This window comes from Phalacrocorax aristotelis, chromosome 28 (genome assembly GCF_949628215.1).
Source record: "Phalacrocorax aristotelis chromosome 28, bGulAri2.1, whole genome shotgun sequence".
In the NCBI taxonomy this organism is placed as follows: Eukaryota; Metazoa; Chordata; class Aves; order Suliformes; family Phalacrocoracidae; genus Phalacrocorax; species Phalacrocorax aristotelis.
In genome coordinates, this window is record NC_134303.1 from 1401355 (window position 1) to 1420206 (window position 18852).

The 18852-nt window shown below is 65.0% G+C and overlaps 2 protein-coding genes across 2 annotated transcripts in view; both read left to right on the plus strand.

Moving 5' to 3' along the window:
* Positions 1 to 838: 838 nt before the first annotated feature.
* Positions 839 to 15725, plus strand: RASAL3 (RAS protein activator like 3). Its single transcript, XM_075076040.1, has 18 exons — positions 839 to 1253; positions 5876 to 5994; positions 6115 to 6199; positions 8806 to 8894; positions 8988 to 9076; positions 9152 to 9284; positions 9701 to 9799; positions 10631 to 11167; positions 11645 to 11789; positions 12037 to 12181; positions 12599 to 12835; positions 13289 to 13490; positions 13630 to 13733; positions 14410 to 14722; positions 14813 to 14941; positions 15024 to 15223; positions 15328 to 15403; positions 15479 to 15725. Exons 1-18 carry the CDS (start codon positions 839 to 841, stop codon positions 15626 to 15628), a joined length of 3267 nt encoding a protein of 1088 aa, XP_074932141.1. The 3' UTR covers positions 15629 to 15725.
* An 823-nt stretch (positions 15726 to 16548) lies between these two features.
* The window catches only part of WIZ (WIZ zinc finger), a 59525-nt gene continuing 57221 nt past the window's right edge, over positions 16549 to 18852 (plus strand). The window contains 1 exon segment of the mRNA XM_075076022.1: positions 16549 to 17045. Coding sequence (XP_074932123.1) covers positions 16564 to 17045 — 482 coding nt within the window. The 5' untranslated portion in view covers positions 16549 to 16563.

Genomic DNA, 18852 nt, shown 5'->3' on the forward strand with positions numbered 1-18852 from the left:
GGCACCCACTGGGTGGGGGACCCCCTCTGTGGGCACAGGCACCCCAGGGATGTGGCACCCACTGGGTGGGGAACCCCCTCTGTGAGCAGGGGCACCCCAGGAACACAGGCACCCACTGGGTGGGGGATCCCAAGAACAGGGGCGCCCATTGAGTGGGGGACCCCCTCTGTGGGCAGGGGCACCCTGGAACACGGGCACCCACTGGGTGGGGGACCCCCTCTGTGGGCACAGGCACCCCAGGAACAGGGGCACCCATTGGGTGGGGGACCCCCTCTGTGGGTGACCCCCTCTGTGGGGTGCCCTGGATGAGAAGGACCCAAAGAGGGGTGCCTGGATTAGGGTGCTCTGGAGAAGGGCACCCAGGTTGGGGTGCCCAGAGAGGGGCTCCCAGATAAGGGTGCACAAATGGGGTGATTACAGGAGCACCCCAATAAGGGAGCCTGGATTGGGGTGCCTGGATGGGGACACCCAAATAAGGGTGCCTGGATAGGGGTGCTTAGGTGGGGGTGCCCGGTTGGGGGTGCCCAGATAGAGGCCCCCAGATAAGGGCACCCACACAGGGTGCCTAGATGGGGGTGCACTGGGTGAGGGCACCCAAACAGGGGTGCCTGGATAGAGGCACCCATAAAGGGGGACTCAGAGGTGCCTGGATAGGGGTGCCTGGGTGGGGGTGCTCCAATGGGGATACTAGGACAGGGCACCCAAATAGGGGTGTCTGGGTGGGGGGTGCCAGCTTGGGGGTGCCCAGCCAAGGGTGCTTTTCCCACCACCACCCACCCAGCTCCCCATGCCGGCCCGCGGATACCCCGTGGCTAACGTGGCTCTCCCCATGCCACAGATGGAGGTGGAGAAACCCCCGCTGGGACCCGAGCCACCGACTCTACTGAAGACCTACAAATGGCGAACGGCAGCACCCATGGGTGACCGGGAACACGAACGGGGCATGGGGTCCCCTGGCAGCCGGCGCTGGACCCGCTTGCAGGGCTGGAAACGTTCCTACAGCCACCCCGAGTCTGACGGCCCCGATGACGGGGCTGGGAAGGGCAGCTCCGCCTCGGGGGCACCCAAGGCCAGCACCCGCCGGTCCCTCTTCCAGCGGGCTTTCTCGGCCCCCTCCAAGGGGACCAAGGAGACACGGGGACCCGAGGGTGGCAAGGCCACCCTGCAGAAGTACCTGCGCTCCATGTCCAAGAAGAAGGGTCATGTGGAGAGCGGTGCCAAGGCTGAGCAGGTGCTCCATGATGCTGTTCCAGGTATGGGGGTGATGGGGAGGGGTGGGGGTCAGGGTGCTGGGTGATGGCAATGGTGATGGGTGCTGGTGATGGGTTGGGGGCGCTGGTGGTTGGTGATGGGTTGGGGGTTATGGGTGATGGGTTGGGGGATGGTGGATGATAGGTGGTGGGTGATGATGATGGGTGATGGGTTGGGGGTGATGGGTGGTGGGTGATGACGATAGGTGATGGGTTGGGGGTGACAGGTTGTGGGTGATGATGATGGGTGATGGGTTGGGGGTGATGGGCTAGGGGATGATGGGTGATAGTTGGTGGGAGATGATAATAGGTGATGGGCTGGGGGTGATGGGTGATGATGATAAGTGATGGGTGGTGGGTAATGATGATGGGTGATGGGTTGGGGGTGATGGGTGATGAGTTGGGGGTGAGGGATGACAGACTGGGGGCTGATTGGGTGGTGGGCAATGGGAATGGGTGATGATCTGGGATGCAATGGGTGATGGGTGGTGGGTTGGGGGCAACGGGTAGTGGCTGGTGGCGATGGTTGATGGGTTGGGGGGGGCAATAGGTGGTGATAGGTGATGGTGACCACTGGAGTCTGGGAGATGGTGGGTGATGGGTGGGGGACATAGAGGGCTGCAGGATGTGGCCAGGCTTTGCTGGTGTTGGGGAGCACCTGCCTGCAGGTGCCCTCCAGGGGTGGGGGGGCACCTATGGGTGCAGGATGGCTGTGTCCCACCTGTCCTCAGGGCCCAGTCCCGGCCACACGTAACCCTGGTCCCCCGTGCGTGCCCGGCACGGGGCTCGGTGGCGGCATGTGGAGCCGTGCCAGCCCCTGCAGCAGCCGGATCTGGCAAAACCGGCTTGGCTCTGGCAGGGCCGCCCACGGTGCAGGCAGGGCCACCCACGGTGCAGGCAGGGCCCTGGGGCAGAGCAGCCACCCGGGTTTGTCCCCACCACAGCATGGCCATGGCCGAGGGTGGCCTGGCATTGCCTCGCTGATGGGGGCACAGCCACACCTGCCCCGGCATTGCCACCCCAGTTGTGACACGGCCATGGCCATACCTCCCCTGGCATCGCCACACTCATGGTGGCACCTCCGTGGTGTCATGGTTTAACCCCAGCCGGCAACTCAGCCCCGCGCGGCCGCTCGCTCCCCCCCGGTGGGATGGGGGAAAGAATCAGAAGGGTAAAAGTGAGAAAACTTGTGGGTTGAGATAAAGAGAGTTTAATAGAGAAAGAAAAACCGTGTGCACAAGCAAAGGGAACCAAGGAATCCCTCCCCTCCTCCCCACGGGCAGGGCGTGCTCAGCCATCCCAGGACAGCAGGGCTCCGTCGCGACGTACGGTGACTTGGGGAGGCTGACGCCATCACCCCCAGCGCCCCCCTCTTCCTCCTCCTTCCCCCCACTTTTATAAGCCAAACGCGACGGTGTGGGTAACCCTTGGGTCTGTTGGGCTCAGCTGTCCCGGCCGTGTCCCCTCCCAAGCCCTTGTGCACCCCCAACTACTCGCCGGTGGGGTGGGGTGAGGGGCAGCACAGGCCTTGCCGCTGGGCAAGCCCTGCTCAGCAGGAGCAAAACCATCGCGGGGTTATCGACGCTGTGCCCAGCACAAATCCAAACCACAGCCCCGTGCTGGCTGCAAGGAGGAAACGAACTCTAGCCCAGCCCAAACCAGCACATTCTCCCCCCCTTGTTCCATACCACCTTCGTCATGCTCAAGGTCTCACCCTACCCAATACATCCTCCCTCCCCACATCCCCTTCCCATCCTGAGGGATATCATTCCCTGAGGCCGTGGACCAGAGATGTACCTGCTCCAACACGGCCTCCCCGGTGGCTGCAGTCCGTCCGGGGGCGTACCTTCTCTGGCGTGGGTTTATCTGTGGCCACACGCTTTGAGGTGCTCCCGCATTACGATGAAGCCACGATGCTTCAAGGTGTCCCTGCTGCAGCACAGACATAACCACGGCCGCAGACACTTCGAGATGCTCTGGAATAGATTTATCCACGGTCACGGATGCTTCGGGGTGTCCTGCTCCCACGTTTGCTCGTCCACAAGTCACAAGTCCCTTCGAGTCAAGCTCACGCTGCAGCTCCAGCCTGCCCGGTACAGCATCAGCGAGGCGGCAGCGACGCCCTGGCCGCCTGCCAGCATCGCCGTTGCCGTTATCACGACGTTCCCAGGCGCGGCAGAGTGAGGTGGTCGGCAGCAGGGCGGCACAGCCAGCGGCGAAGACAAAAAACAGCCACTAACGCGCACTAGGCTCTAATTCACGGCGAGGCAAGCAAGCCCCGTGGCAAGCACAGGAGCCCCATAACTAAGAGCAATAACAGCTGTAAATTTGATCTAGCACGTTCCAAACAAATCCGTTGCGCTCTCGAACCCTTCAAGCCCCACGTTGGATTCATCCAGAGGTGGAGAATGTGCTGGTTTGGGCTGGGCTAGAGTTCGTTTCCTCCTTGCAGCCAGCACGGGGCTGTGGTTTGGATTTGTGCTGGGAACAGCGTCGATAACCCCGCGATGGTTTTGCTCCTGCTGAGCAGGGCTTGCCCAGCGGCAAGGCCTGTGCTGCCCCTCACCCCACCCCACCGGCGAGTAGTTGGGGGTGCACAAGGGCTTGGGAGGGGACACGGCCGGGACAGCTGAGCCCAACAGACCCAAGGGTTACCCACACCGTCGCGTTTGGCTTATAAAAGTGGGGGGAAGGAGGAGGAAGAGGGGGGCGCTGGGGGTGATGGCGTCAGCCTCCCCAAGTCACCGTACGTCGCGACGGAGCCCTGCTGTCCTGGGATGGCTGAGCACGCCCTGCCCGTGGGGAGGAGGGGAGGGATTCCTTGGTTTCCTTTGCTTGTGCACACGGTTTCTCTTTCCCTATTAAGCTCTTTATCTCTGTCTTTATCTCTTTTGCTCTCCGTATTAAACTGTCTTTAAGCCTGGAGAAGAGGGGGCTGAGGGGGGCCCTTCTCGCTCTCTGCAGCCCCCTGAGAGGGGCTGGGGTGGGGGGGGGGGTCGGTCTCTGCTCCCAAGGAACGAGTGATGGGACGAGGGGAAACGGCCTCGAGCTGCGTCAGGGCAGGTTTAGGTTGGGTGTGAGGGGAAATGTCTCCCCTGCCAGAGCGGTCAGGGAGTGGCACAGGCTGCCCCGAGAGGGGGGGGGAGTCGCCATCCCTGGGGGGGTCAGACAGCATGTAGACACAGAATCCCAGAATCCCAGAGTGGTGGGGGTCAGAAGGGACCCCTGGAGCTCACCCCGTCCCGCCCCCTGCTGGAGCAGGCACCCCCAGAGCAGGGGCACAGGACCGCGTCCAGGCGGGGGGTGAATGTCTCCAGGGAAGGGACCCCACAGCCTCTCTGGGCAGCCTGTGCCCCTGCTCTGGCACCCGCACAGGGAAGGGGTTTTTCTCATATTTAAGTGGAATTTCTTGAGTTCCAGCTTGTGCCCGTTGCCCCTTGGCCTGGCGTTGGGCACCACTGAAAAGAGCCCGGCCCCATCCCCCTGACACCCGCCCTTCAGATATTTATGAGCACTGATGAGACCCCCCCTCAGCCTTCTCTTCTCCAGGCTGAACAAGCCCAGGTCTCTCAGCCTTCCCTCCCACGGGAGATGCTCCAGCCCCTGACCATCTCCGTAGCTCTCTGCTGGCCTCTCCCCAGCAGTTCCCTCTCCTTCTTGACCTGGGGGGCCCAGAGCTGGGCGCAGCCCCCCAGCTGTGGCCTCACCGGGGCAGAGCAGAGGGGGAGGAGAACCTCCCTCGCCCTGCTGCCCACACTCCTTTCCATGCCCCCCAGGGCACCGCTGGCCTCCTCGGCCCCACGGGCCCGGTGCTGGCTCGGGGTCACCTCGCTGCCCCCCAGCACCCCCAGCCCTTCCCAGCAGAGCCGCTCTCCAGCAGGTCACCCCAGCCTGTGCCGGTGCGGGGGGTCGCCCCTCCCCAGGGCAGGACCCCACGCTTGCTCTCGCTGCATTCCCTGAGGCTCCCCGGGGCCCAGGTCTCCTCTGAAGTGCCAGACGTGGCCCCTGGGGACATGGTTTAGGAGTCCTGGGGGGGTTGGGCTGGGGGTTGGACTTGATGATCCTAGAGGTCTTTTCCAACCATAATGATTCTCTGATTCTATCTCAACCCGAGAGTTTTCTCACTTCTACCCTTCCAATTCTCTCCCCCATCCCACTGGCGGGGAGAGAGTGAGCAGTTGTGTGGGGCTGAGTTGCTGGTGGGGGCTAAACCAAGACGTGTGGACACGTGTGCCCTGGCATCATCACACCCATGGTGGCACATCCATGGCCACGTGTCCCCCAGTGTCACCACACCCATGGTGGCACATCCATGGCCACGTGTCCCTCGGTGTCACCACACCCATGGTGGCACATCCATGGCCACGTGTCCCCCAGTGTCACCACACCCATGGTGGCACATCCATGGCCATGCGCCCCCCGGCATCACCACACCCATGGTGGCACATCCATGGCCACGCGTCCCCCAGCACCATCACCCCAACCATATCATGGCCCCATGTGCCCTGGTATTGTCACACCTATGGTGATACGGCCACAGCCACATGTCCCCCGGCACTGCCCATGGGTGACAAGGGCACAGGTAGCACCCAGTCTCCCCTCAAATCCCTGCTCTGCACCCCCAGCAAGCACCCATGTGATGTCATCGATCCCGCTGGCTCCAGCGCCCGATGCCCCTGTGTGGGATGTCTCCAACTTCTCGCTGGTGGACGGGCATCTGGTCCTCATGGGCAGGGACGAGGAGGTGAGGACATGGGGACGAGAGTCCCCTGAGCACCCAGGGGCTTGTGCCGCAGTCCCTTGGGTGACAGGGTGCACAGGTGGGTGCTGGGGGTGGTGGTGCCTGACCCCCCTGTGCCACCAGGCTTCTTACAGGAGCAGGAACCGGACGGGGAGCTCCACCTCCGAGAGCACCAACCTGCACCCGGTGGGCGGCAGGAGGGACCCCGGTGAGCGAACTCGCCCCGTGCCGGCACGTGCCGATGCCACGGGGTGTTGGCACATGTGGTGCGAGCCGTGCGCGTGCAGGTCTGGTGCAGCTCCTGTGCATGGAGTCCCTTGGCCCGCACACCGTGGCTTGCACCACGCCGTGTGCCATATGGCCGTGCACCGTGCACCGTGGCCACGCACCACGCCATGCACCACGCGCCTTGCACCATTCCTTGCGTTGTGCCCATGCCCTGCACTGTGCCCCGTGCCGCGCACCGCACCGCACCCCGTGCGTGCCCCACACTGCGCCTGGGCCACGCCAGATGCAAGACTTCGTGCCATGCCCGTGTTGCGCGCCATGCCAAGCAGCCAGCCGTGCCCTGCGCTGCGCCCCGTGTCCTCCACCCTGCGAAGTCTCATGTCACACCACGCCGTGCCCTGTATCGTGTACCGGGCCATGCCGCTTGCCGTGCCCTGTGCCGTGCTCCATGCTGCGTGCCATGCTGTGCTCCATGCCGTGCCCTGTGCCGTGCTCCACACGACGTACCGTGCTGTGCCCTGTGCCGTGCACCGGGCCATGCACCATGCCGTGCCCTGTGCCATGCTCCATGCTGTGCCCCATGCCGTGCCCCATGCCATGCAACATCCCGTGCCCTGTGCCATGCTCCATGCTGTGCCCCATGCCGTGCCCCATGCCATGCCCTGTGCCGTGCCCCATGCCATGCAACATCCCGTGCCCTGTGCCATGCTCCATGCTGTGCCCCATGCCATGCCCCATGCCATGCAACATCCCGTGCCCTGTGCCATGCTCCACGCTGTGCCCCATGCCGTGCCCCATGCCGTGCCCTGTGCCGTGCCCCATGCCATGCAACATCCCGTGCCCTGTGCCATGCTCCATGCTGTGCCCCAGGCTGTGCCCCATGCCATGCAACATCCCGTGCCCTGTGCCATGCTCCATGCTGTGCCCCATGCCGTGCCCCATGCCGTGCCCTGTGCCGTGCCCCATGCCATGCAACATCCCGTGCCCTGTGCCATGCTCCATGCTGTGCCCCATGCCGTGCCCCATGCCGTGCCCTGTGCCGTGCCCCATGCCATGCAACACCTCATGCCCTGTGCCATGCACTACACGATGTACCACGCCCTGCCCTGTGCCGTGCCCCATGCAGTGCCCTGTGCCGTGCTCCATGCCATGCAACATCCCGTGCCCTGTGCCATGCTCCATGCCGTGCTCCATGCAGTGCCCCATGCCGTGCAACATCCCGTGCCCTGTGCCATGCTCTACATGACGTACCACACCATGCCCTGTGCTGTGCACTGTGCTGTGCCCGAGGCTGTGCTCCATGCTGTGCCCCATGCCGTGCCCTGTGCCGTGCTCCATGCTGTGCCCCATGCCGTGCCCTGTGCCGTGCTCCATGCCGTGCCCTGTGCCGTGCCCTGTGCCGTGCTCCATGCCGTGCCCTGTGCCGTGCCCTGTGCCGTGCTCCATGCTGTGCCCCATGCCGTGCCCTGTGCCGTGCTCCATGCTGTGCCCCATGCCGTGCCCTGTGCCGTGCTCCATGCTGTGCCCCATGCCGTGCCCTGTGCCGTGCTCCATGCTGTGCCCCATGCCGTGCCCTGTGCCGTGCTCCATGCGTGCTCCATGCCGTGCGCTGTGCCGTGCTCCATGCCGTGCCCTGTGCCGTGCTCCATGCCGTGCCCCATGCCGTGCCCCATGCCGTGCCCTGTGCCGTGCTCCATGCCGTGCCCTGTGCCGTGCCCTGTGCCGTGCTCCATGCTGTGCCCCATGCCGTGCCCTGTGCCGTGCTCCATGCCGTGCCCTGTGCCGTGCTCCATGCTGTGCCCCATGCCGTGCCCTGTGCCGTGCTCCATGCGTGCTCCATGCCGTGCCCTGTGCCGTGCTCCACGTGACGTACCACGCCGTGCGCTGTGCCAGGCACCGCACCATGCCGTGCTCTGTGCCATCCACCACGCCGTGCCCCGTGCCCCGTGCGCCACGCCATGCCCCGTACCCCGTGCCCCACACCGAGCTGGCTGCGTGGGGGAAGCACTGTGTGCAAGGCTGTCTTGTACCATTACCGCTTCCTCCACGCTGCTGCGTCTGCTGATCCAAGCGATAAACGCTTTTGGCTTCCTCCCTGTGCCCCTCGCCAGAGCGGGCAGACGGCATCGCCGGCAGCCATGGGGCCCCGCCGCTGGCTGCTCTGCGCCGCGCAGGGAGGTGAGTTACCCCCTCCCCGGCACCCGCCTGGCACCGGGGTGGAGACAGTCCTGGATGGGTGCTCGGCATCGCGGCATCCCAGCGCCGGGGCTGAGCGCCGGTGCTGAGCGCTGGAGCCGAGGCAGCAGGATACACCTCTCTGCCCCCTTCTCCCCTGCACCCACGAACACCCATTTTCAGCACCCAAAGCTCGGCTGCATCTCAGGGCTATAGATATGGTGAGGTGCCAGCAGGATTTGGCACCCAAAACCAGGCAACTGGGTCCTTCCTCCAGCTTTGGCTGATGTTTCCCAAGGGGGTGGGAGGGCGTATGGGTGTATCCTCCCCACCCCCCCAAACCCTGGCATGGTGTTGGGGTGCTCAGGGTGCAGGTAAAGGGGGGGGTCCTGATGCTGGGTGCCCCTCCAGACCCGGCTGCAGATGAGAGGAGCACCCGGGGTGCTGGGAGAAGCACTGAGAACGAGACGTCCACCACCTCCCAGTTCAGCAATGTCAAGGTGGGCATCCCCTCACCCCGATCCCACCCCCCCACCCCGGATGCTCAGTCCCACCCATGGGTGACATGGCAGCCCTCTCCTTACCGCATCCAGGGATTGTTGTGGAAGAGGCTCCGGGAGAGGAAAGGTCGTGGCGCCCCCAAAGCCGAGACGCCAGCGGTGACAGTCCTTGATGGCGAGAGGTACGGCACCACGGAGGGTGTGGGGAGGATGTGGGTGCTGGTGACGGTGCCTCAGTAACGGTCCCGTCCCTGCAGGGTGCCCAGCCGGAGCGGTTCGCGGGAGTCACTGCTGCCACCACCCAGCGTGGCCGAGCTGGACCTCACCAAGGACAATGTCATCATCCGGCCCGTGCACGGCAGCATCGTGGGCGAGAAGTTTTGCTTTCAGGTAATGGGTTTGGGTGGGTGCTCGGGGTGCCCTGGAGAGGGCGCAGGGCACCCATGGCACCCCAGACAACCTGGAGAGGCACCTAGAGCACCCCAGGCACCCTGGAAGGGCACCCAGAGCACCCTAATCATCCTGGAGAGGCACCCATGGCACCCCAGGCATCCTGGAAGGGCACCCAGAGCACCCTAATCATCCTGGAGAGGCACCCATGGCACCCCAGGCACCCTGAGGCATTCAGGACACCCTGAACGGACACCCAGGGCACCCACAAATGCACACAGGGCACCCCCACTGAGCACCCAGAGTTCCCCAATGGGACACCCCAGTCGAGACCATGGCTTTGGGCACCCAGAGCCCCCAGCACAGTTCCCCCAGGCACCCTAGGGTGCTCCCCAGCACTCTTTCCCTGCACCCAGATCATCACAGCCGAGGGCAGCCGGTCCTTTGGGTGCACGTCCCTGGCTGAGCGCGACCGCTGGATCGAGAACCTGCGCCGGACCGTGCAGCCCAACAAGGTGGGATCACGGGGACACCCATGGACACCTCTGCCACGCCCAGGGGATGGGAACCCCCTGCACCCTCACACGTGGGGCCACCCACTGCCCTCCTGGCTCCCCAATGGGCAGGATGAAGCCCACTGGCAGGGCTGGGTGGGGAAACTGAGGCACAAACCCCCCACCGCACCCTGGAGCCCTGCAGGCACCCACAGCCCTGTGTCCCCTTGCGTCCTGCTGTCCCCCAGGTGGTTCGAGCTGTCCCCCATGTCCCCTCCTGTTCTCTGGAGGCTTGGCTGTCCTCTCGTGTCCCCTCCTGTCCCCCTGCGGATCTGGCTGTCCACCTGTGTCCCCGTGTCCCCTCCTGTCCTTCCATGTCTCCTCCTGTCCCCAGTGTCCTCTCTTGTCCCCAGTGTCCCCTGCAGTCCGCCATGTCCCCTCCTGCCCCGAATGCCCCCTCCTGTCCCGTGTCCCCTCCTGTCCTTCCATGTCCCCTCCTGTCCCCAGTGTCCCCTGCAGTCCCATGTCCTCTCCAGTCTTGTGTCCCTTCCCACCCCCATGTCCTCTCCTGCCCCAAATGCCTCTTCCTGTCCCCTCCTGTCCCCCATGCCTGCTCCAGTCCCCAGTGTCCTGTTCTGTCTCCTATGTCCCCTCCTGTCCCCCACGTCCCCTCTCATCCTTCCATGTCCCCTCCTGTCCCCATTCCCACACTGTCCCCCATGTCCCCTCCATCCCCACATGTCCACCCACAAATTCCCTGTCCCCCACCCCCAAAGCCCCCTCAGATTCACCCACCCTGCCATGTCCCCCCTGTCCCCTTGACGCCCCCACCCATGTCCCCAACCCCGACAGGACAACTGCGAGCGGCTGGAGCTGGCGCTGAGCCTGTGGGTGTACGAAGCACGGGACCTGCCCCCTCGGCGACGTCTCCGTTGTCACCTCCACCTGGATGGCACCCTCTTTGCCCGTACCACTGCCAAGGTGGCCGGTCCTGATGGCGAGCTCTTTTGGGGTGAACTCTTCCAGTTGGCCGCCCTACCACCTTCTCGTGCCCTCACCCTTGCCCTTTGCCGTGATGACCACCCTGGTCAACCGGTGGCCTCCATCACCGTCCCCTTGACCGAGCTGGCGGCCGCCCGGCAGCCCTTGGAGCGCTGGTACCCGCTTAGCGGTCCTGGGGGAGGCGAGCGGCTGCCGTCGGTGAGGGTGCGCGGGCGCTACCGGGAGGTGCGGGTGCTGCCCATTGTACGCTACAAGGAGTTGGCCGAGTTCATCACCTTCCATTACCGGGAGTTGTGTGCCCGTCTGGAGCCCACCATTGCCGTGCGGCACAAGGAGGAGCTGGCCGGTGCTCTGGTCCGTGTCTTGCAGAGCACTGGGAAGGCCAAGGTAGAGTGGGTGCTGGCCATGGTGGGATGTGGGGAGGGTGGGTGAGGGCAAGATGGGTGCTGCCTGGGGTACCATGGTCATGGTGGTCAGGGTGGGATGGATATCATGGGTCGGTGGTGCCAGGAAAGCTGGGGTGGGATGGCGTGGATGAGTTGGGTTGGGATGGGGTGCATGGGTTGGGTTGGGTTGAGATGGGGTAGGATGGAAGGGTCGGGTTGGGTTGGGTTGGTTGGGTTGTGTTGTGTTGGGTTTGGATGGGATGGATGAATTGTGTTGGGATGGGTTGGGATGGATGAATAGGGTTGGGCTGGGTTGGGGTGGGCTGGATGAGTTGGGTTGGATTGGGACTGGTGGGATGGGATGGGAAATGCAATTCAGGGGAGTGCCAGGAGATCCTGGCACCTCCCAGGGTGGGTTGGTCAAGGTTGTTTGGGGCCATGGGTACCCGCTGAGCCCTTCAACACATCCACCTGGCAGTCGTTCCTCATTGACCTCGGTGTGGCCGAACTGGACCGCTTCGATGACCGTGAGGCGCTGATCTTCCGTGAGAACACGCTGGCCACCAAGGCCATCGATGAGTACATGAAGCTGGTGGGGGGCAAGTACCTCCAGGACACGTTGGGTACGTTTGAACGTTACAGGTCTTTGTGGGACATTACGGGGTGTTATGGGGTGCGGGACATCCTGGGCACGACTTTACAGGTTGCTACAGGGTCTTACGGGTGTTACATGGTGCAGGGCATGGGCAGAGCATTACGGGGCTGTAGCACACCTCCAGGACAACCATGGGGGTGGGGTGGGGGCTTCTCGCAGCCGTGCCCATGGTGGTGGCTGGTTGGTCCCCATATGGGCTGTCCCTTGGTACCCAGGTGAGGCCGTGGCCCAGGTCTGCACCTCGGATGATAGCTGCGAGGTTGATCCCAGCAAATGCGACGGCCTTGACCTCTCCGACAACCAGAACAACCTGCGGCAGGTCTGCGAGGAGACCTTCCAGCGCATCTCCACGTCCTGCGAGTGAGGGACGGGCATGGGGATGGCCATGGGGGTGGGCACCTGCACAGGGGTGGGTTTGGGGATGGACACCAGGATGGGCCATGGGACAGGCATGAAGGTGGGCACCAACACCAGGAAGACCTGGGGAAAACTTGGAGATGGGCACGGGCACAGGGATGAGCTTGGGGACAGGAACGGGAATGGGCAATGACAGGTGCTCCAGCACCAGGATGGGTGTGGGGCTGGGGCTGGGGACTGGCACCGTCCCGGGGATGGGCACCAGGAAGGACCTGAGGACAACCCTGGGGACAAGCACAGGGGACCGAGATGGGCACAAGCACAGTCATGGTGTCCCACAGCACATCTGGGTGGCACACAGGGGTGGGCTGCAGGACCACCCACCTGCCCCAGCCCCCATGAGGGCATCTCTCCCCACAGTGCCTTCCCGGCAGAGCTGGGCGAGATCTTCGCGGCGTGGCAGGAGGAGTGCACGGCGCGGGGCAAGGAGCCCATTGGGCAGCGCCTGGTCTCGGCTTCCCTCTTCCTGCGGTTCCTCTGCCCTGCCATCATGTCCCCCAGCCTCTTTGGCCTCGTACAGGAGTATCCGAGCGAGGCCACCGCCCGTACGCTCACCCTCGTGGCCAAGGTCATCCAGAACTTGGCCAACTTCACCACGTATGTCATGGCAGGGCGCAGCACTGGTACAGGTGGGGAGGGTCATCCCCATGGAGAAGCCATGGGGCAGGGGGGGCATCCCCTGAATGCTGTGTGGCACATGCCGTGGACAGTATTGGGGCAGTAGGGTTGTCCCCACCATACCATGGAGCAGCCGGGATGTCCCCCACACGCCGTGGGGCAGCAGAGAACATCTCCACTCCGTGCACGGGGCTGATATGTCCCAGCAGCAGAGCCTCATGTGTCATCTGTGGTGGCCTGACCTATGGGTGGCTTGGTCCAAGAACATGGCGGTGTCCTCACGCATGTCCTGGCTTGTAGACGGGGTGGTGACACGGTGCAGGGACATTGCAGTGACTTGGTCCATGGTCCCAGGGGTGGCCTTGCCCATGACCGTGGTGGTGGCCCAGGCCATCGCCTGGCCTCCAGGTAACTGGACGTTGTGGTCCCCAGGTTTGGCGAGAAGGAGGCCTACATGGGCTTCATGAATGAGTTCTTGGAGCACAACTGGAGCACCATGACGGCCTTCCTGCAGAGCGTGGCCAACCCCGAGAGCAGCATCCACATGGCCACCTACGACGGCTATGTGGATCTGGCCCTGGAGCTCGCCACTCTCCACCTCCTGCTCTGTGACATCTTCTCCAGCCTGGACCAGGTGCCACCACCCATTTGTCCCCTAGGGCTGCTGGCGAGGCTGGCCACCTCCTCCCCACACACAGAGCTGGTATCCACTGCCCCATGGATGGGACAAGGCCACCCATTGTCCCCATAATGTCCTTGTCTCATCCTGGCAGGCCACGCAGGAGGAACTGGAGCCCCTGCCCACCATCCTCACCGCCATCAGGGAGGGGACCCCTGTCCCCGTCTCTGTCCGTCTCAGCTCCACCACAGAGCGAAGGTACCGGTGGGTGGACAGGGACACACATGGGGCCAAGGTGGACATGTGGGACCAGGAGGAACTTTGGTAGAGGGGTGACACTAGGATGGGTTTGGGATGATTCTGGTCCTGGCTGGGTTGAGGGGATGGTTCTGGTCTTGGTTGGGTCTAGGGAGGTTCTGGTCCAGAATGGGCTTGGAGTCACAGGTCCCAGTTGGGTTCAGGGGATAGTTTTGGTCCCTGATGGGTTTAGCAGATGGTTGTGGTCCAGGCAGGGGATGGTTCTGGTCCCAGTTCTGGGCTGGGCTGGGTTTGGTGGACATATCTGGGCCAGGCTGGGTCCAGCATGTTTTTAGTCCCAGACTGGTTTAGGCAGGGGGTTCTGGTCCTGGTCAGGTTCAGGGTGGTTCAGATCACACCTGGTTTTGGGGTGACTCTGTTTCTAGCTTGGTTTGAAGTGGCTCAGGTCAAGGCTGTTTTTGAGGATGGTTCTGGTCCCAGTTAGGTTTGGGGGATGTTCCTGGTTCCAGACGGGTTTGAGGTGCTTCAGGTCCAGGCTGGATTCAGGAGATGGGTCTGACCCCAACCAGATTTGGGGTACCTCTGGTCCTGGTTGGATTTGGGGTGGTTCTGGCTCCTCCCGGGTCTGGCACCACCCCAATACTGAGCCGTGCCATCGCCCCATCTCCCCTTGCAGTCCGGCGGAGAGCTTCAAACCAGGCTTCGTGCCACCACGGGACCTGAGCAAGCACAGCCCCCTCATCAAGAGCCAGTCCCTCATCAGCATCCGCCGTGTCCGGGGCCGGGAAGATGGGCCAGAACCGGAGCCATCACCGGCACCGGTGCCATCACCACCACCCAGCCGGGAACGCCGCAACGTGCAGCGCACCCAGAGCGTGCCGGCGCAGAGCAAAGCTGCCCGGCGCCTACGCAAGCAGAGCAGCGCCGAGCACGTAGCGGAGCCATTAGCCGAGGAAAAACCAGGGTCCCTCATCCCCCGCAACACCCCGGTAAGCCATGGCAGCCACCACATCACCCTCGTGTCGGGGCTGGTGCTCTGAGGAGGCCGTCGGTGTTAAAGGGTGCTACCGGTGCCGTAGGCTCATGGGAAGCTGCGCTCGTCGGCGTCGCTGCCGCGCAAGTCGACGGTGCCGTGGCAGCGCTACGCGGAGGAGGCGGCAGCGGCGGCGGCACAGGGCGAGCTCTACGCCATCCGCCCGTTGGAGAAGGTAACCCTGGGTGGGTGAGAGCCAAACCCACCGGGGTGCCCCGCTGAGACCCCACCCCAACCCTGTCCTCGGCCGCCTCCAGCACGGGCGGTTGATCGAGGCACTGCGGAAGGAGGTGGCAGAGAACCGGGAGAAGTTACGGCTGGCGGAGATGCTGGTGGGTGAGATGGAGGCCCAACACTGTGGGTTGCGGCAGGAGCAGGGTCAGCACCGAGAGCAGCTCGAGCGTCTCCAGCAGCTGTTGGAGGAGGCGAACGCCCGTGTGGCCAATCTGGGTGCCAGGTAGGGATGGGGATGGGGACTGGGTGCCCCAAACCAGCGGGTGTCCCATGCCAGTGGGTGCCCCACCACCGGGTTGGTGTCTTGGCTCACCCCAACCCAATTAGGCTGACGGCAGCTGAAGGGACCAGGAAGAAGGACCTGGAGAGGCTGAAGACCAGTGAGGAGAAGAGCCGAGAGCTGGTAAGAGCTGGGACACGGGTGCACCCATGGGTGACAAGAGGGACCTGGGTGGGGACTGACAGAGTCCCCTCGCAGGAGAGGCGGCTGTTGGCACTGGAGAGGGAGCAGGCAGAGCTGCGGGGTGCCATCACCCAAGCCCTGGGCCACCCCGGGAGGACGGGACGTTGGAAGCCAGCACAGGGTTGGGATGAGAGTGGTGATGATGCTCAGGCCACCAGCGTGTAACCGGCTTTCCTGATGTCCCCAACGTGTCCCTGCAGGGCTCCCTGTCCCACAGGGTGTCACCTCCCCAGGCAATAAACAGTGTTAATATCACCGTCACAAGGTGCTGTGGTTGTGTCCTGCCATCGCTCGGGGCTCTGTCCCCAATCCCATCCTGTCCCCAGCACCCTACGCCTGCCTGGGACATGCCAGGACCTGAGGCAGTGACAGGGATGTCAGGGCCATGTGGACCCCTGGGGACATGGTCATGGGGACGCTTTGGGCCAGCGATGGGGATGGCAGGGCCATGGGGGCCTGGGGCAGTGACAGAGATGGCAGGGCCATGGGGACCCCTGGGGACATGGCCATAGAGAACCTTTGGGCTGGGGATGACAGAGCCACGGGGACCCTTTGGGACAGGGCCATGGGAAGCCTTAGGGGACAACAGAGCCATGGGGACCCTTTGGGACAGGGCCATGGGGACACTGTGGGGGCAGCAGGGCCATGGGGACACTTTGGGGACAGCAGGGCCATGGGGACCGTTTGGGACAGGGCCATGGGGACACTTTGGGGACAGCAGGGCCATGGGGACCGTTTGGGACAGGGCCTCGGGAACACTCTGGGGACAGCAGGGCCATTGGGACACTGGGACAGGGCCATGGGGACACTTAGGGGACAGCAGGGCCATGGGGACACTTTGGGACAGGGCCTCGGGGACACTTAGGGGACAGCAGGGCCATGGGGACACTTTGGGACAGGGCCTCGGGGACACTTTGGGGACAGCAGGGCCACCCCTTACCAAAGCAGCCAGACCTTCCCCCTCTGCCCCCCCAAGATGGCCGCGCAGCGCCGCCGTCGCTCGCCGATGACGCCTAACCCCGCGCCGCTCCCTCCCCCCCTCCCTCCTGGAAGGTCGCCGCGCCGCCTCTCCCCTTCCCTCTTCCCCCGCCACTCCCAAGATGGCGGCAGCGCCGACCTGGCGACGTCATCAGCAGCGCGCCGCGCGGGTCGGGGAGGGCGAAGGGCGGTGGCGGCGACGCGCGGCGGCCGCTCCGGCGGGGCGGGCGCGCGCGGCGGGGACGGCGCGGCCCAACATGGCGGCGGCGGAGACAGCGGCGGCGGAGGCGGCGCTGGCGTCCCGTTCGCCACCCCCAAGATGTCGGCGGCGGCCTGGTCGCGCTCGGCGTGACGTAGTCAGGCCCCGCCGCCGGGAGGGGGGCGGGGGAGCGGCCGGAGCGGCGCAGGAGGCGGCGGCGGCGGCGGCGGCGGCGGCGGCGGCGGCAGGACCGGCCGGGCCCCCGCGGGGGGATTTAAAGGGACCATGTCCCCGGCGCAGCGGCTGTTGTGGAGGCCAGAGCCGGGCAGGAGGCGGCGGCGGTTGCAGCAGCGACGCTGCTGAGGAGGAGCAGCCCGGCGGGCCCGGCCCTGGGGGGCCGGCGGGGTGAGTGCCCGGTGTGGGGGGGGCGGCCCGGGCCCGGCGGGAGACAAAAGCGGAACCGCTACCGGGGGACACGCAGCTGGGTCGGGGGGACGCGACGTTAACACCCCCCCTCACCTCCGCCCCCCATACCGGCCCCGTCCGGGGTGCTGAAACGTGGGGTGGGGGTACCGGGGCGTCCGGGGGGGGGCCACGGCTTGAGGGAACCGGGAAGTGATCCAGGCGTCCCGGGGAGGGCGGGCATGGGGGGGGGGGGGGCTGTACTGATGGGGGGGGACCCAGGCGTGTCCGGGTGGGCATTTGGGGAGGGGGGGTTCCTCCTGAGGAGGGGACCCAGGCGTCCGGGTGGGCATTTGGGGAGCGGGGGGGTCTACGCTGAGGAGGGGACCCAGGTGTCCAGGTGGGTTTGGGGAGGGATGGGGGAGTCTGTGCTGAGGAGGGGACACAGGCGTCAGGATGGGCATTTGAGGAGGGGGTGTCTGTGGCAAAGAGGGGACCCTGGTGTCTGGGTCAGTATTAGGGGAGGGGGGTTCTCCGGTGAGGGGGGGGACCCTGGCGTCCGGGTGCGTTTAGGGAGGGAGGGGTCCTCTGCTGAGGAGAGGACCCAGGTGTCTGGCTAGGCATTTGGGGTGCGGGGGTCTGTCCTGAGGAGGGGATGCAGGTGTCAGGGTGGGTATTAGGGGAGGGGGTGTCTGTGGTAAAGAGGGGACCCTGGTGTCTGTGTGGGTTTAGGGAGGGACAGGGGATCTGTGCTGCGGAGGGGACCCAGGTATCCAGGTGGTTATTAGGGGAGGGGGGAGTCTGTGCTATGGAGGGGACCGAGGTGTCCGGGTGGGCATTTGGGGAGGGGGGTCGGTCCGTGCTGCGGAGGGGACCCATGTGTCTGGGTGGGCATTTGGGGAGGGGGTCGGTCTGTGCTGCAGAGGGGACCCATGTGTCTGGGTGGGCATTTGGGGAGGGGGGTCGGTCCGTGCTGCGGAGGGGACCCATGTGTCTGGGTGGGCATTTGGGGAGGGGGTCGGTCTGTGCTGCGGAGGGGACCCATGTGTCTGGGTGGGCATTTGGGGAGGGGGTCGGTCTGTGCTGCGGAGGGGACCCATGTGTCTGGGTGGGCATTTGGGGAGGGGGTCGGTCTGTGCTGCAGAGGGGACCCATGTGTCTGGGTGGGCATTTGGGGAGGGGGGTCGGTCTGTGCTGCAGAGGGGACCCATGTGTCTGGGTGGGCATTTGGGGAGGGGGTCGGTCTGTGCTGCAGAGGGGACCCATGTGTCCGGGTGGGCATTTGGGGAGGGGGGTCGGTCTGTGCTGCGGAGGGGACCCGTGTGTCCGGGTGGGCATTTGGGGAGGGGGTCGGTCCGTGCTGCGGAGGGGACCCATGTGTCTGGGTGGGCATTTGGGGCGGGGGTCGGTCTGTGCTATGGAGGGGACCCATGTGTCCGCGTGGGCGTTTGGGGAGGGGGGTCGGTCTGTGCTGCGGAGGGGACCCATGTGTCCGGGTGGGCATTTGGGGAGGGGGTCGGTCTGTGCTGCGGAGGGGACCCATGTGTCTGGGTGGGCATTTGGGGCGGGGGTCGGTCTGTGCTATGGAGGGGACCCATGTGTCCGCGTGGGCGTTTGGGGAGGGGGGTCGGTCTGTGCTGCGGAGGGGACCCATGTGTCTGGGTGGGCATTTGGGGAGGGGGTCGGTCTGTGCTGCGGAGGGGACCCATGTGTCCGGGTGGGCATTTGGGGAGGGGGTCGGTCTGTGCTGCGGAGGGGACCGAGGTGTCCGGGTGGGCATTTGGGGACGGGGTCGGTCTGTGCTGCGGAG

Coding starts and splice junctions, on each gene's coding strand:
- RASAL3 (XM_075076040.1), top strand. CDS start 839: ATGGAGGTGGAGAAACCCCCGCTGGGACCCGAGCCACCGACTCTACTG. Junction 11,790..12,036: donor GTACCTCCAGGACACGTTGG/GTACGTTTGAAC, acceptor CTTGGTACCCAG/GTGAGGCCGTGGCCCAGGTC. Junction 12,836..13,288: donor AACTTGGCCAACTTCACCAC/GTATGTCATGGC, acceptor TGTGGTCCCCAG/GTTTGGCGAGAAGGAGGCCT.